Below are 17,472 nucleotides of genomic sequence, written 5' to 3' on the forward strand. Positions count from 1 at the left end.
CATTACTGCTATCCAGTCTATGTGTTTCCTTGTCACATTTGGTGCCCATATTGTGAGGCATCACAGCTAAAGATTGCAAACCGCAAAGACCCCCGGGAAGACAGATGAATGGCGAAAACTTTCTGGTTACACATTGGTGCAGCTGGTTTAGGAGCCCGGAAATGTTGTGAGTGTGGGTTGTCCATTATCTGGTCCGCCTGTTAAAGCCTTTCCAATCTGTGACAGCAGTGGATTAGCAGGGTAACTTGCAGATGTTAGGTGTGGCACAGCGCCACCATGTCATAAAAGATTGTTTTGCTGTTTTGTGTTGAGTGGCCAGTGATGCAGGTAGGTGTGAGCTAAGACGGAGTCTGTATACGGAGCACGGTGGAACTTGGTGTGGCAAATGGCTGAGGCAGTTACATCATAGCGCCATACCAAATTAATAAGCACAGTGTCCTGTACCTATTGGTTACATCACTAATAGACTAAGATGCATTTCTGGCATTACCAGCAGCCTAGAGGCAAAGTAGTTTTTCATGCCCCCCCCCCTTCCCCCTGCCCTCTATGTCCATTCACTATCAACACCCAAATCCCAGCATCACTCAGACACACTCCCCCTAGAATATAGTGTGTAGGCTGCATGTATCGCAGTACCTTCTCCAGACGGATAAGCAGTGGGCGGGACAGGCTTCCAGTGCCATACGTATGGATGTTTTGTGCTGGGATCAGCGCTAAGGTGGCAGCACACAGGCAGTGACACCACCCACAACCACCGGGCAGCAGTCCAGTCCCGCTCCGCCAGCATCCGGGACCTTAGGCAGAAGCCAGCACAGCTGGCAGCTGAGAGTACTGGGCAGCAGCAAGCTCCCACATTCAGACCCCGAGGAACAGGAAGGTACTGCTGCATGCCCAGAGTGTTCATCCAGCACACTGCCGCAGGGCAGTCACAGGTGAGTCTCTCTGGCACATCAGCTATCAGGATTTGGTTAAGACAGTGTGGTAAGTAACCCACAGGCTACAATGGGCTACCCCCATTTCAGAATAGTGGTAGCTGAGGGATCTGATGCAATGCTGCCTGATTTTGGTGCATCGGCCAGCATTGCATCCCCCATAGAAAAATATGGGGGATGAGACTGCAAGCGGTCCAGTTAGGGAGAGAGGACAGGCTGCCACAGCTGTGTGTGCTGAGCTGGGGAGAGAGGCAGCTGTAGGGGCAGCCTGTCATCTCCCTGAGTGTGGGTTCCTTCTCACTCCCCTGCTGCCCACACAAATGAAGATTTTTTTTTATTCACAGGGGCGTGGCTATGTCCCATCCTGGTAATCACGTCCCTTTGTTTCACCGGGGCCCAACCAACCTGTCGAAATCACTGAACACAGCCATACAGAAAAACAACCTCATCCCAGGACTATGTAGATGTTTGTGGTTTATAAGTGACTTTATTTACAGTCACAGCAGATTGTTACTTTCCCATTATCTATGTAATGATTCTCTCTGTCTTCTCAGGAGATGGAAGCGTTCAGGAAACAGGGATCGGAGCAGGCCAAAATGTACCAGGCGCAGATCGAAGACCTGAAGGAGAAGAGAGAGGAAGTGAGAAGCCCCGACATTGTTTCATCTATTCTGGGTGGAGTTGCAAAGATTTTGGACGTGGTTGTTCCCCCTGTTATCAGTAATCTCTTTTCAAGAAAATGTTAAAGACCATAATGGATTTAGAATTAAAACAATAATCAATATTTGTGTCAGGAAACTGTGATACTCGGGCACAATGCTTCTGTTCATGGGATTGAGTGATCGCTTGCTACTGTACATGAATGGAAAACCCTAAAACGTTGCTATAGCCAATCAGGGGTATGCACTTATATCAGTATGGACAATATATGGGGAGTGTGGCAGGGACAGCATACTTCCACGTTAAGGTAATGTGCAAGATCCAGTCCAGGATTTAGAACAGCAGCAGCAGGGCTAGAGAGATCCAGGTCGGGTTTTTAAGTTGTGTTGTGAATGCTAATTAACAGCACCTGTTACTTCCTCTTATATGTTTATCCAGAGCAGGGGGTCATGGCTCCCAATGCCTAAAAGAGGCTTGGTGATAGGTAAGGAATGTGGGGATAATATTAGGTGCTATCTGGAGTGTATCCTTACTGTGGAAAACCTGCTATGCTGTAACTGAAGAACTGCCATGCTGTTACCTTGTATGCTGTCTTCCTGCTACAAATAAAAAACAAGACATTACTGCTATCCAGTCTGTGTGATTCCTTGTCACATTTGGTGAGGCATCACAGCTAAAGATTGCAAACCGCAAAGAACCCCGGGAAGACAGATGAATGGCGAAAACTTTGGGAGCAAGGAAATGTTGTGAGTGTGGGTAATGGGTTGTCATTATCTGGTCAGCCTGTTAAAGCTTTTCCATTCTGTGACTGTAGTGCAATATCAGGGTAACTTGGAGTTGCAAATGTTAGGTGTGGCAGCCAGCCTTACAGCGCCACCGTGTCATAAAAGATTGTTTTTGTGTTTTGTGTTAAGTGGACAGTGAAGCAGGTAGGTGTGAGCTAAGTCTGTTTTGTGAATCTGGAACATTATATTAAGCCTCCTAAATTTGCCCTTAATGGGGAAATGCTGGATACTATGGAGTCATTAATGAAAATGTTTGCTGAACTGTTTTCAGGGCAACAGGATCTGGCTGCTAAATAAAAAGCTCAGATTAAGCTATTTCATGAGGGGCAACAAGACCATGTTCAGCAGTGGCGTAGCTATAAATTTTCCTCCCCCCTCCAGGCTCCTCTCCAGCATCCTTCCCCAGCGTGTGATGTGATGAAGTCACACGCATAAGCACGCTCCACGCTGAAGCAGGAGAGAGGAAGAGAGACCAGCAGACACTGCTGCTTCCCTTGGCTCCGACGCATCCCAGGCCACCCCAGCACGCCCATCCGCCCACCCATCCTGTACACAGTAGCCAATAGCCGGCTCTGTGTACAGTCACTTGAATCAGTGGGGGAATTTGTCATCTCTGTCATGGCCCCAATCGCGCTTTGGCTGACTCGCCTCCAGTGCTCAGCCAGTGGGCAGCGGCAGGCAGCAGCATGTCAGTGCGTCAAGCGGGTGCCGGCACCCACACAGACTCTGCTGCTTCTTGCTCCCCCAAGCGGCTGCTGGGGCTGCCTTACAGTAGTTACGCCACTGATGTTCAGATGTTGCATGAGGGACAGCAGCACCTGGCTGATAAACAGCAATCTCAGATTCAGGGACAGCAAATGCAGCTGCTGTATAATGAGCTGAGAAAAGGTGGGTAGGAGAGGTTACTGAAGCTGATGAAATTGAGGCATTCCTTTGCTTGTTTGAGAACACCGACAAGCATTTAAAATGGCCTGTAGAGGAATGGTCTGATTGGCTCCCAGTGGCTGAGACACACTCCTACCCAGGCTCCAGCAAAGCCTAATAATTTCATGACTGGCGGCTGGAGGGCTCTGAGCCTCCCAGGATTCAGCTGGCCAAACTAGCCCATCTGACAAGGGCCTGGTTGCAGCCAGATAAAAATTCTGCAGTGAAGATTGTGGAGGTAGTTACACTGGACCAGGCTTTGCTGGTGTTAGACCACACAGTGCAGCAGTGGGCCCTTCAGGCCGACCCCCAGATGTTAGAGTTGGCAGTGGCGATTGAGTGGCAGCTGACCCTGGCAAAATTAAGTAAAGTCAGGACAGAATGTGTGCCAGTACCAAAGCCCAGAACTCAGGCTCCAGTGGTTAAGCCAAAGGCCCCACCTCCCACAGTGGGTTTTCAATGTGGCAAGACTGGTCATATATTGTGGGACTGCCCCAGACAGGAAGAGCCAATGGATTGCCAATGGATTGCGGTTTAGGGAAAGCGACTCAGCCAATGATCAGCATGGCTGCTGGGAATATATCCAAAGCAGAGTCCACCCTGTTCTGTGTCATGGTACAGCTATTATAGATGCTAGGGAAATGGGGGGAGGGGAATATGGGTTTTCTGCACACAAATAGATTACCCCTATATATTGATTCTTTCTAGGGGGTTCTCAGGGTGCCGCCTTATTTATTCTGGCGGGGGTGCCATCCAGGCAAATATAATGCAGGGGAGGGGGGGGGGGGGGGGTAAGAGAAAGATTTGCTCTGCGGATGCACTCCAAAAGGACAGAAATTAATAGACACGTTAGAATCTTTTCATCTTTATTTCAAACAATTTTTAAAAAGAGTTTTTTTCAAAATCCTGTGTCCATTTTTAATTAGTGGATTTACAGGAAAAGGCTCCTACTGGCAGTGACATTTTTTTGAAGGAGTCTTTTATCGTTTTAAACACACTTGACACACAACATATAATAAAGTGCTAATTGCACTTGTGAAGAAAAGAGAAGAAAATGTGTATAAAGATTAAAATAGGTAAGGTAGCAGGGAGATACTGATCTTTGAGTATGAAATGGTTTGAATAAAGATTTTATTATTGATGATTTTGTGTCTTTATTTCAATTTATTCAAACTTATTGTAGTAGGTACAGGCAGCTCAGTTTATTATGATGTTGAGGTATTTCCTCATGTTTATTGACACTGTGTTGTAGGTATAAATACCTTTAAATATTTAGGTATTACCTCTTATTTTACACAGTGATAACCCAGTGGTGTTATGAGCAATTATAAATTCCCTACAACACACGTGGGATCTTATTAGGGATTAGCTCAATTCAGGTAAGCTCTCTTTCCTTGTTATACACTGGTCTGTATCCCCATCTAGTGGCCGATCTTGGGAATTTTCAGCACTCGTCACTTTGTTTTAATAATTATATACATATATAAGATGGGGATATATGTCAAAGGTATTCCTCTTATTATTCTCTCTCCAAGTTTAATTCTTGGCTTGGAGTATTAGAGCAGAGGCTATACCATTAGACAATGTATGGCTGCTTTACTACATGAATATAGATAATTTATACGTAAACATCCTCCCTGCTCCTAGCCTAACAACATCTCTACAGCTGTTTCACTTGAGCTTCGTCCTGACGAAGCTCACTTTATTAAAACAAAGTGACGAGTGCTGACAATTCCCAAGATCGGCCACTAGATGGGGATACAGACCAGTATATAACAGGGAAAGAGAGCTTACCTGAATTGAGCTAATCCCTAATAAGATCCCACGTGTGTTGTAGGGAATTTATAATTGCTCATAACACCACTGGGTTATCACTGTGTAAAATAAGAGGCAATACCTCAATATTTAAAGGTATTTATACCTACAACACAGTGTCAATAAACATGAGGAAATACCTCAACATCATAATAAACTGAGCTGCCTGTACCTACTACAATAAGTTTGAATAAATTGAAATAAAGACACAAAATCATCAATAATAAAATCTTTATTCAAACCATTTCATACTCATCAAAGAACAGTATCTCCCTGCTACCTTACCTATTTTAATCTTTATACACATGTTCTTCTCTTTTCTTCACAAGTGCAATTAGCACTTTATTATATGTTGTGTGTCAAGTTTGTTTAAAACGATAAAAAACTCCTTCAAAAAAATGTCACTGCCAGTAGGAGCCTTTTCCTGTAAATCCACTAATTAAAAATGGACACAGGATTTTGAAAAAACTCTTTTTAAAAATTGTTTGAAATAAAGATTAAAAGATTTTAACGTGTCTATTAATTTCTGTCCTTTTGGAGTGCATCCGCAGAGCAAGGGCCATATTCTCTAAGCTTTAAAAGTGATAAAATAGAGTGTGATAAACAGCCAGCCAATCAGCTCCTGCCTGACATTTTTCAAACACAGTCTGTGACATGGCAGGTAGGAGCTGATTGGCTGGCTGTTTATCACTCTCCATTTTATCACTTTTGAAGCTTAGAGAATCGGGCCCCAAATCTTTCTCTTACCCCCCCCCCCCTCTACTCATGGTACAGCTAGAATGTTGAGAAATCGGGGTGCTCGTGGACACTGGCAGTAAGCTTACCATCATCTCCGGCAATGTGCTTCCTCTAGAAGTTGTGCAGTAGCCTATGAGGGAAAAGAATGAATTAATACCTTGGGTATGTTGTTCAAGATAAATATTGGGGAGGTATCGGGCCTTTTGGGGTTACAGAGATGTACAGTTTCTTTATTTTACACAAATATGTGCTGCCTTATAAAGATAGGGCTTTCCAATTCAATATGCCTGTGCAGTAATCGCTGAGGGCAGGGGCGGGGCTTACTGTCCATTGGAGAGTAAGCCCTGCCCACATGCAGCCAATGGGCAGGCATAATGCAAACCTGCCCCGCCCCACCACTGAGAAAGGCAGCATCATTTTAGGTTTTAAAATGGTCACCGTATCCCCCAGCTTGTGCACCCGATGGGGTTTTGAGCTCTTTTTCAAGCTGCCACCCATTGGGACTTCCAAGGTATATTTACCTGGAGGCATAGCACTCGCTACCCCTCCAGTACTTTTTGGAATTCTTCAACTGATGGGCAGCACTTGCGACCTAGCTGGGACATTTCCAGCATCTTCACCCACAGGGTGGCGGCATTTAAGCTCTTTTGCATGGCAGGCATGCCTCCGCCACTTCCACGGCATCTCATTTGTTCTGGAGATCTTCTCTGCTCCTTCACTGCCATATCGTGTGTGTGTGTGTGTGTGGGGGGGGGGGTATGATGGTGTGGCAAGCTGCGATTGTCTCACGGCACAGTGTCTATTCCCAAAAGCAGAGGGACTGGCTAGCAGCTTTACAGAGCCGCTAGCCATTCTCCCACAGCGGCAACTCCCCAAATTTTGAAGGAGCACAGAAGTCCCTCCTACCTGGACTTCAAAGTTGGGAGGTATGCTGAAGGTCTGAGCACAAGATGGAGCTGCACGGATGGGGTACTAGTAGAAGGGGCTAAATAAAGAGATTCTGAGGTACTTTCACTTCTTTGCAGCCATCGCTTACGCTATGGAACTTACGTAGCACACGGCGAGCCGTGAGGGTTATTTTCAGGGTCCACACCACCCTCCTATGTCCACGCCACCATTTATCACCTTTAGTAAAGTTGTGGCGTGCGAAGTGGAGCAGAGCGAAGCGAGCCCGGGAGGCGACAATTACGAGTCACGTAGCGGCTAACATAACTGGTGTAAGTGGTGGCTGCAAAGATGAGGTAGTACCGATTCTAATTGGTTGCCCATAGCAACATCCCATGTTAACTAGAACTCCCATCTTAGTCATTTTCCCCCACAGACTCAGTAATGTGTGGAAGATACCACAAAAAGAGCCCAAAGTAGAGGTGATGCAGACTGACCGATATAACGGAAGCTTGTTTCTAAAACTCACAAAAGAAATAAAATACAGCAGAATGTACTAAAATCTCCCTACCTCTAGTAGAACTAGCAGCAGACACCTCCCAGTTTACATTAGGAAGATTAAAGTCTCCCATTTTATTTATTTACAGTATCTTATATATTCCCATGATTATCACCTCACCTTTTTATGCCATTTTGGTGATGTCTCCAAGAGGTTCTTGCCCAGTTCCTCTTCCTCACCTGGCGGACTATAGATCACCCCAATATGAAGAATCGCCTTCCTCCGACTTTCTATAGTCACCCAAAGGGCTTCAGTTTTTCTTCAATACTTTGTATTAAGCTAGTAGTTCTGCTTTTCTTGCACACATGCTACCCCTCCTCCGATTCTTCCCATTCTGTCCTTCCTAAATAAAATATATCTCTGTATAGTTACATCCTAGTCATGATTATAATTGCACTATAACCCTATAATATCCACAATAGTGAGATCATCCCTTGTTGTTATTAGCAGGGGCGTAACTAGCACCTTCTGGGCCCCAATGCAAAACCTTGAAAGGCCCCCCCCCCCCCTTCACCCCATTGTCACTACAATACCCCTCAGGCTGGCAGAGTGACAAATGAGAGACAAAGAGGCTGTCGGGGAAATAGAGAGGTGACAGGGGTGGTCAGGGTCAGATAGCACTTCATGGAGGGAAAGGGGGGACCAAGAGCGTGAGAGGGTCAGGTAGACAGACCGATAGGAGAAAACAAGAGAAAGAGGGTGGGGGACAATGGTGTAACTAGAAATTTTGCTCCCCCCTGTCAAAAAAGTTTCTGGTGCCCCCCTGCCCCATGGTGGTTGTAAAATAAATAATTTGCACATAATTCTCCCCTCTCATCAGCAGCTGGATGCTTGATGAGTGGGAGGCACAGTATCAGCCTGACTAGTTGGGGTGTGTGTGGATGGAGCGTATACTACGTTGGGGTGCTTGAGTGGGTATGGGTAGGAAGGGAGGGGGGACACAGCCGCCAGATTAGGTTGCCTGAGTGGGTATGGGGGGAGGGGGAACAGCCGCCGGGTCAAAGTGCCAGGGAAGGGGGTGGGGTGCGGAGCACAGATAACCTGCCTTTTGTGCATCTGAGCAGGGCAGGGGAAGAGCAGACACCAGGCGCTGGCCGGGAGGTGGAGAATAGGTAAAACAGCTGCTGTGTCCTGGTGTCTGGAGGGCAGGGGGGGGGGGAGTATGGAACGAAATCGCCTACCATGTGTTTGAGCAGGGCAGCTGCAGGGGGAGAGCACATCATCACCCCTCCTCTCCAGCGTCCGGGAGGGAGAAGAGACACAGTGCACTTGGGAGGAAAGGAGGCGCACAGCTGTTGTGCCGATCCGGGATCCTGCTGCTCCTGCCTGTCGGTACAGCAAGCATCCCTGACCCAGCGCTCCCCGCAGACCCCGCCAGCGCTGGCTCCCCCCAGCTGCCACAGGGTCTGTGAACCCATTGTTACGCCACTGGTGGTGGGTAGTGGCAGAGGCGTAGCTATGGTGGAGCCGGCAAAGCACCAGCTCCGGGCACCGTCATGTCACCTGGTGTCGGAGCTTTGCTCGCCCGCTCCCCTCTGTGCCCGTGGATCCCCATTGTGCCTATTTATTACCCCTGTGACGGGACATCACGGCAAGGGACTTTTGTTGACGATTCCACAGTAGGGGGGCGGAACAAGGAGGAGAAGTTCCTGGTCACTGGAGAGAAAGAGGAAGCCCGGGGTCATGGTTAGCGCGACGAGGAGGAGGAGAAGGAGAGTGTAGCTGCGTGGCGAGGGGCAAGAGGAGGAAGAGCAGCAGCGTGGCCAGCAGCGCGTGGGAGCAGAGCAGAGAGAGAGGGATGGAGTGGAGATTGACAGCTCCGGTCCCTGGCACCCGACAGCAGCGCCCGATATCCGGCAGCCGCATCACAGCACCAGTCCACCGCACCAGTCCTGGCATCATCAGACCGCAGCACTAGGCGCCACCTGACCGCAAGTCCTGGTGGCCACAGGAGAGAAGGCGAGCCCAGGCCCTGCACCCTTCCTATGTACCCAGCACCTGGCTGGCCGCAGTACCCAGTGTCGCTCGGGCACAGCGCGCCTAGCAACAGCCAGAGCGGCAGGGAGCCAGCACCTACTTGGCCACAGCAACTGACCCCCCACAGCAGCACCCCACATCAGGCAGCGACCAGTGACGGCCCCCAGCATCCGGTGGCACAGAATCGGTAGGTCTGGAACCAGACCACCCCAGACACCAGCCCAGGGCACGTGGGTTGGCCAGTGTGGCCCTATCTCCAAGGGTACCCAGAGGAACAGGCAGAACTAATTCCTGACCCCCATCTGTGCCATTACTGAAGAGGAGCTGTAAACATTTAATAACCTTTTATTTTTCAGGTGCTGTTTATTTTCACTTTCATTTTCAATTTTCTTTCTTCTTTCTTCTTTCTCCTTTTTAACTTTCATTCCACCTAATAGCGCTCATTTTCACCCTCATTTTTTATCGCATTATTTATTGAGCAGCTTTATTCTATTTTTTTAGCGCAGATTTAACACCGTGCAAGTCTGTGGGGACAGTTAAAACCCGGAGAGCGCTCTCAATGCGCTGGGCGCGAAACATGCACTTGCTCCGGGCACCGTGGAACCAAGCTACACCACTGGGTAGTGGGCGGGAGCATGAGAGAGAGAGAGAGACTGTAAGAGGACAGAGGTTAGATGAGGGGAGGTGGGTGGAGAGAGCAGGAAAGAGAGAAAGAAAGGACAAGAGATGGAAGATGTTGTGGTGATAGGTATGGGAGGAGAGAGCTTAGATAGAGGGGACAGAGAAAAACTGGATATACCTGTATTAGGGAATGATGTGTGACATCAGCACCAGGCCGGATATGCCTGTATTAGGAAATGGTGTGTGACGTCAGCATCGGGCCGGATATACCTGTATTAGGGAATGATGTGTGACATCAGCACCAGGCCGGATATACATGTATTAGGGGAGGGTGTGTGACATCAGCACCAGGCCGGATATACCTGTATTAGGGGAGGGTGTGTGACGTCAGCACCAGGCCGGATATACCTGTATTATGGGAGGGTGTGTGACATCAGCACCAGGCCGGATATGCCTGTATTAGGGGAGGGTGTGTGACATCAGCACCAGGCCGGATATGCCTGTATTAGGGGAGGGTGTGTGACATCAGCACCAGGCCGGATATACCTGTATTAGGGGAGGGTGTGTGACGTCAGCACCAGGCCGGATATACCTGTATTAGGGGAGGAGCTGTGTGTTGCTGAGCTCCTGACTTCCAGAGTAGGCCGGAAAGCCTGGGACTCGATTAGGGGATTTATCCCCAGTGCTATGGAGCCTCCTGGGGCTGCTGCCCAGGAGAGCCCCCCGGCTGCCGGGCCCAGTCCGGGCCTAGCCCCAATGTCATCGGGGGCAGGTGGCCAGAAGGGGGTTTTGGAGATGCCTAAGGGGGAGAGCTCGTGTCGGGCCCCCCAGGGTGAATCGGATAAGAATTCCAGCTGCCCGGATGGGCAAAGAACTGTAAAGGCTTCTCAAACCAGCCTGATTTTGCCTAGTGGAAGGCTGCTTATCCCCCCACCTAAGCTACAGCCTGTAGTTGGTCTGAACCCGGTGTCAGGGGAGCCCAAGGTGCCCGGTGTTGTAAGGCCCCCGGTGGCAGTGAATGCTTGTGAGATATGGATACCCCTGCTAATGGGTCAGCTATAATGGATGTCGGGCCCACAGCGTTTGGGGAGAAGGCCAGTGTGACCAGCAGCCCTGAAGGGACATCTGCCGGGTGTGTGGTCTTACCGGAGGAGGAGGTGAAGGAAGGCATGCTGTCTGTGGCTGATATGGTGGTGCTGGTGCCGGCTGCGGTGTGCCCTGATGTCCTGGCGCGGGCTGAAGTGGAGGCGGATCCGGGACCTGGGATGATGGATGCCCCGGCGCCTGTGCCCGTGAAGGGTGAAGCGCAGCCTGAAGAGGTGGTCGCGGAGTCTGCGGCCCCCATGGAGAGGGAGATCGGCGACGCGGTGCTGGAGTCCCTGCCTATGGATGCGGCTGGCTCGCGGGACCAGGCGGGTGACGTCAGCGGTGGACGCCGCGAAAGTAAGGTGATGGCGCCTGCGGCTGCTGCGGCTGGCGTGCTGGAGCTGGCGGCGGGGAGCTTGTCGAATGGCAGCCTGGAGGACGCAGCGGGAGGCGGTGTGGAGGCGCCTATGGACCCGGGCTGTGTGGGTGAAAATGGCGGCGGCGGCTGCAGCCAGTCGGCGGGTGACGTCATCGCACCTGAGCCGACTGTAAAGTTAGTATGTGGTGGCGGACGGGCTTTGGCGGGGGAGGGGGCACCCAGGGGGACTCTGGACTGGAGGGGGGCACCCAGGGGGACTCTGGACTGGTGAATGGTTTAAATTGTTTGGTGACCCCTGCAATCAATATAATGCAGTGTGAAGTGCCCACATTGGTGAGTGGCACAGATTGCACAGACTCACAGTGTGCAGTGTCTGAGGGGGGGGGGGGGAACAGCTGAATGAAGTTGCCAGCACAAGTGGGGAGTTTGGCACTGTTGCTGCTATGGAGATGGGCCAACCTGTGGAGGGGGCTTTGGTGTGAAATGAGGAGAAGGATGCACTGAAATTAAAAATTGCTGAGTTGCAGGGGAAAGAGGTGACAGAGAGTGCAGAGCTTCCCCCTAACAAGAGTTCGGAAGTGGCGGAAGTGGGATTGTTGCTGCTATGGAGATGGGCCAACCTGTGGAGGGGGCTTTGGTGTGTGTGCAGGACTTGCAATCCAGAGTGCTGGCTCTGGAAACCAGGTCTGTTCGGCTACTGAACAAAATTACAATAAAAAAAAAGGAGAGGAACAACGCCTTCAGCACCAAAAGACCGGTGCTCAATGCGTTGATCCAAGAGCTGCAGGCAGATCTAAAAACTAGAAATGAGGAGAAGGATGCGCTGAAATTAAAAATTGCTGAGTTGCAGGGGAAAGAGGTGACAGAGAGTGCAGAGATTCCCCCTAACAAGAGTTCGGAAGTGGCGGAAGTGGGATTGGAAGGGGATAACCCTCTGTATGACCGTATTAGAATATTGGAGGAGGGGGGTGTGCCAGGTCCAATATTGCAGCCACAGGAGATGGAGTGCCAGTCCCCGGTTAAAGGGGTAACAGTTGAGACCGTGTTTGGGGACAAAATTAGGATTGTGGATACGGGTACTGATGTTGCTGTTAAAGAAAAACAGAAGAGAGGGGAAGGTGAAAGCCGGAAAGCTGGGGGTGTCGGTGGGCCCAGTACGGCAGTACGGGTGGCGTCTCCTGTGCGTGCTGCATCCTCAGTGGCTCCTGTGACCCCTGCGGCGTCGGTATCCTCCGCAGTGCCGGTGGTGGTGCCACCCGTGGTTTCTTACGCTGGGATCCTGTCTGCAGGTCCAGTGCGAGTGGAGACAGCCAGGCCCAAGCCTACATGGGGACAGCCAGCAAAGAGGAGGAATGCTGTTCAGCTTAAATGGGTAACAGAAGGGTTAACTCCTACCTCCGCTGATGTTCTGGATAGGCTCTTTCTTCTGGGCTTCAAAAAAGAGGATTTCTTTGCATGTATACACCCGGTAGGCGCCCCTGAATTTGATATCAGTTTCATGACATACTATGGCTTACAGAAGTTTTGGTCCAAGTGGGGGGAGGTGAAGCATAACGACTGGTGGAATAAATTTAAGGCCTATGCCATAACCAGACAAGAAAGAGTTAAAGGGAATGTACTCGTTCGGAATGAGTCCCTGAGCCCATCGGATATTTGTTTCTGGCTGCAGAGGCATGGGGCGAAGCTTTTGTCCCCTTTAGAGAAGGTTCCAGGGGCTAGGGATGTGTGGGGTGGGGCATGGGCGGTCTATGCAAATTTAAGGGAAGGTTGCCACATACCGTCAGCTGCATTCATAGGCAAGGATAGGGTGCAGTGCTTTTACCCCGGTCAGCCCAGAGAGTGTCACAGGTGTGGGGACTTTCGCCACTTTAGTCGTGACTGTCCAAGCCAGAAGTGTTCAAGATGTAATAGCCTCGGGCATGTGGCCAAAGATTGCGACAAAATAGTTTGTAATTTGTGTGGGGATGATGGCCATGCCTTTTCTAGCTGCCCGATGGCTTTCCACAACACCTCTTTAGACAGGGAGATGGAGGGGGCGGCAGTGGAGGTGGAGGGTGGGCTGGTGGGGGCTCCGTCGGTGGTGTCGGCTGGAGTCGTGGTCCAGTCGGGCCTTTCCGTGGGGCCCCAGCAGCCCAATCCTGGCCCCCTGTCGGCTCTGACCTCCCAGTTGCAGAGGGTAGAGGAGGGACCCTCTGGTGTGTCTGATAGGGTGGTGGCTCGGAAGAGCGGAGTGGAAAATGCCCCTTTCCAGCTGGTGGGGAAAGGGAAGGGGAAGAATAAGAAGGATAAGGCGGACAAGCAGATTAGCCTGTCAAACAGCTTCTTCTCCCTGGCAAGTGAAGAGGAGGCGGAGGGGGAAGGGGATGTGGTGAAGGAGGCGGACGGCAGTCTTGTGCTGAGGCCAAAGAGGCAGAGGCTGAGGAAGAAAAGAAAGGTGGATGAGCAGCCCAGCCTTGCCCAGGAAAAAGTGAACGTGGGGGTAGAGCCCTCTATCCTGAAGTGTAGGTCCTTCCTGAAAAATACCGCTTCTGAGGTTCAGAAAAAAGTATGCACGGTGGAGGACTTGGCACCTCAATTGAGGGCGGATGAGGTGGAGGATGTGCTGGTGGAGCAGAAGGTAACGGGACCGGTGGTTCAGCTGGGACAGGGTGACGGCCAGGTAGGCGTCACGGGGCCTCCCCTGTCTGGCGCTGTCCCCGATCCGGATCCTGGTGGCTCTAACCTCATCGTCCTCCTGTCGACCCAGGTCCTCCCGTGGTGGTCGACAACACTCCTCAGGGTATACCTCTGGGGGCATCGCTGGCTCAGGTGTCTGGGGGCAGTGTTCCTGACAAGGGGGTTCTTGAGGAAGTTAAGAAGGTTGTCGAGGTAATAGAGGTGGTGGATGATGATATCCTGGCGATTGTGGAGGAGGAGGATGTCGGCCCGGGGGTCAGTATTAAGAGGTGGGGGTCAGATGAGGACCTTCAAGAAAAGCGTGTGAAGAGGAAGTGATCTGGTCCCTACGCTCGGTGGCTCTGAAGGATGGCCCCCCAGCCCATAAGATTTGCCACGCACAATGTGGCATCTATCTTGTCCGTACGTGCTCGGCAGTTAGCTTATGATTTTTTCAATTCCTTAAATGTAGATTTTGTTTTTTTGCAGGAGACCAGATTGAGGCGGCTCGCGGATATTCACAAGGCAAAAACCGAATGGAGGCGTGGGCCGTCCTTCTGGTCTCTGGCTGCCGAGCCGTACGGAGGGCTGGGGATTCTTTTTACCACCGAAGTTACCATCCAGCGAGTCATCGAGGTGCAAGTAGGCAGGTGTATGGTTTTGGATGTCAATCTGAAGGGGCACGACCTGAGGCTTATTAATATCTATGGGCCCCAGACCAAATGGGACAGGAAGTGTCTTTTCAGAGGGATAAAACCGTATCTCTTTGTAGCCCGGCAGATAGTCTTTGGCGGTGATTTTAACACCATAATTAGGCCCAAAGACAGGGGAGGGTCAAGGACTACTCTGGGCTACGACTCCCTCTTTCTAGTGAGTATGATTAGACAGTCGGGTCTGGTGGATGTGCACGTTCGACACTCCCCAGACCTCCCGGGGTTCACCTATCATAGAGGAAGTTGTAGGAGTAGAATAGATAGGGTTTTTGTTAAGGAGAGCTCGAAAACCTCGGTTCCCAAGCTGAGGCCAGTAGAGTTCTCCGATCACGTTTGTCTGTGTGTATCCTTGAACGCCTCAGAGTCCCCTCAGAAAGGCCGGGGCCTTTGGCGCTTGAACTCCAAACTCCTTGAGAGGGAAGAGGTTAGACAGTCCTTCAGGGACTTCTTTCAATCTCAGGAGTCACTTTTGGAGGCGGGTTGGAACAGGTCTGAGTGGTGGGAGGTGTGTAAAAAAAGGACTCGCAGCTTTTTTCGCGACCTCGTAGCCAGAGAGAACTTGGTCAGGAACCGTGTCTACTGTGCCTTGAGAAAGAAATTAGATTTCCTGATCTCTGAGCAGGGTGATGGTGGGGAAATCTCCCGGGTGAAAGCTCAGATGAAGGAGTACCAGTACAACCGATATGCTTCTTTGATTTTGGAGAGGGATTATGGGAAATACCACTCGCCTGATCCCTACCAGAATTGCAGGAGTTCGGTTGACTGTAAGGAGGTTAGAGGGTTGTATGATGGCCAGGGTGTCCTCCGCGAGGATCGGGAGGGCATCCTGGGAGTTGTGCAATCCTTCTACTCCGACCTTCTATCTGAGAAGCCGCCTATCAGAGAGAAGATGGAACGATTTCTTTTGGAGACGCCAGGTCTCGAGAGTCATGGTAGTGCTCTTGATTCCCTTGGTGAGGAGATAACGGTGGACGAGGTCAAGAAGGCCATAGGCTCCTTGTCTATGAAAAAGGCCCCAGGTCCGGATGGGTTAACCTCCGAATTCTTTAAGTGTTTTTGTGACCTCTTGGCCCCTCGTCTCGTGAAAGTATTTAATGAGTGCCTGGGTGAGGGCCTGCTCCCTCCTTCCATGAGATTGTCTGCCCTTATATTGCTCTCCAAAGGGAGGGACCCGTCCCGTGTTGAGAACTGGCGCCCCATCGCCCTTCTCGATAAGGATAGGAAGATTCTGGCAAAGGTGCTCTTTAACAGACTGATTGAGGTTTCCGAGTCTTTGCTTTCGCCTTCTCAGCACTGCACTGTGAAAGGCAGGAGCACTTTTAGTGCTGTCCTTGGCATCCGGGAGGCCGTGGAGCGGTGCAGGGCTGAGAAGTGGGGAAAGTACCTGCTGGCGTTGGATCAGGCAAAGGCTTTTGACAGGGTAAACCACGAATACCTGTGGGCTCTACTGGCTAGGTATGGCCTCCCAGTGAGGGTGGTAAATTGGCTGCGGGTAATCTACAGGCAAGCCGAGAGCTTCCCTCTTGTGAATGGTTGGGTAGGTCCGACCTTTTCAGTGAATTCGGGTGTTCGGCAGGGCTGCCCTCTAAGCCCCCTCCTGTATGTTTTTGCCATCGACCCCTTCATTAGAAGGCTGGAGGGTGGCATTGTGAGGGGAGTCCAGCTGAGCCCGGAGCATTCGCTGGAGGCAGTGGCCTACGCGGACGATGTCACCGTCATCCTGTCGGATCCGTCGGAGGCGGATGCGGTGGTATCGGCCATCCAGGAATACTCGATGGCGTCGGGTTCCCTGGTCAATCAGGACAAGAGTGAGGTTTTCTGGATGGGGGAGGAGGGCCAGGAATTTGACCTTCCGGATGGTCTCCCCCGGGCGAGCCAGGTGATCAAAGTTTTAGGCATCGAATTTGGCCCGGGCGATTACGCCACGCGAAATTGGGATTCCAGACTGGTAGAGGCCGGCCAGAAGGTAGAGCGCTGGAAGAGGTGGAAGCTGTCTCTCAGGGAAAGGGTGGACCTGATCAAGACTTACCTGATCCCTGTGTTCTTGTACGTCAGCTATGTGTGCCTTTTGCCAGAGTCGAGATGGGCAAAGATTTATGCTTTGTTTTTTCAGATGCTCTGGGGAAACAAACTGAATCTGATCAAGAGGACTGTCACCTACAGGTCGAGGAGGGAAGGAGGCCTGGGTATGGTCAACCCAGTGCTATTCTTTTTGATGACCTTTATTAAATTACATCTCTCAAGCCTCCAATTAGAGGCTCTTCCTCGATGGGTAGAAGGTTTCAGAGTCTGGGTGTCTCCTTTCCTCAACGCATGGTTAGAGGGAGGGAGTGTTAAAAGTCTGCAAGTCCGCCGTGGATACCTCCCGGCCTACGTGGCTCCTGTCTTGAAAGTGACAAGGCGGTGGGGCCTGGAAGCGGGAACAGTCAAAGGTTCTTCTAGAAGGGAGCTGGAGAAGAAGGTTTTGCAGTCCCACTTCCGGGAACAGCTGTCACTGAGGGACTGCCCGGGTAATTTGTCATCGGAGGGGCTGGCCCTTGTTAATTCTGGGAGGATCCCTCTGAAATATCAAGACATTGCCTGGCTCTCCTTCCACGGGAGGCTTTATGTGAGGGGAAACCTGAAGCATAGAAATGCCGATGATCGTGGTTGTCCACGGGAGGAGTGTCTGGGGGAGGAGGAGACTATGGACCATTTCTTGCTCAGGTGTCCCTTCAATGTGGAGGTTTACAAGGGTGTTTCC

The 17,472-nt window shown here is 50.9% G+C and overlaps 2 protein-coding genes across 3 annotated transcripts in view; one reads left to right on the top strand and one right to left on the bottom strand.

Moving 5' to 3' along the window:
• Positions 1-1,399: 1,399 nt before the first annotated feature.
• On the bottom strand, positions 1,400-11,679 carry LOC146019782 (uncharacterized). Its single transcript, XM_083152336.1, has 3 exons — positions 11,043-11,679; positions 5,941-5,984; positions 1,400-1,552 (listed from the first exon to the last, which is right to left on the bottom strand). The coding sequence occupies exons 1-3, from the start codon at positions 11,512-11,514 to the stop codon at positions 1,454-1,456; spliced, it is 615 nt and encodes a 204-aa protein (XP_083008462.1). The 5' UTR covers positions 11,515-11,679; the 3' UTR covers positions 1,400-1,453.
• The window catches only part of LOC146019778 (guanylate-binding protein 7-like), an 89,027-nt gene continuing 83,185 nt past the window's right edge, over positions 11,631-17,472 (top strand). Inside the window, exon 1 of one of the 2 annotated variants that reach the window (XM_083152330.1) lies at positions 11,631-11,694. The gene's annotated coding sequence lies outside the window, so the exon portion shown is untranslated. The remainder of the gene's footprint in view (positions 11,695-17,472) is intronic. The other variant, XM_083152331.1, reaches the window with a different exon arrangement.

This window comes from Crinia signifera, chromosome 7 (genome assembly GCF_055691185.1).
Source record: "Crinia signifera chromosome 7, ASM5569118v1, whole genome shotgun sequence".
NCBI classification, from domain to species: domain Eukaryota; kingdom Metazoa; phylum Chordata; class Amphibia; order Anura; family Myobatrachidae; genus Crinia; species Crinia signifera.

Excerpts from the sequence above, each read along its gene's own strand:
- LOC146019782 (XM_083152336.1), bottom strand. The coding sequence starts at position 11,514 with ATGACGTCACCCGCCGACTGGCTGCAGCCGCCGCCGCCATTTTCACCC. Across the intron at positions 5,985-11,042 it reads TTCCTTCACCTCCTCCTCCG|GCTACTGCACAACTTCTAGA; the intron begins GTAAGACCACAC and ends TTTCCCTCATAG. Across the intron at positions 1,553-5,940 it reads GCACATTGCCGGAGATGATG|GTCTTCGATCTGCGCCTGGT; the intron begins GTAAGCTTACTG and ends CTTCTCCTTCAG.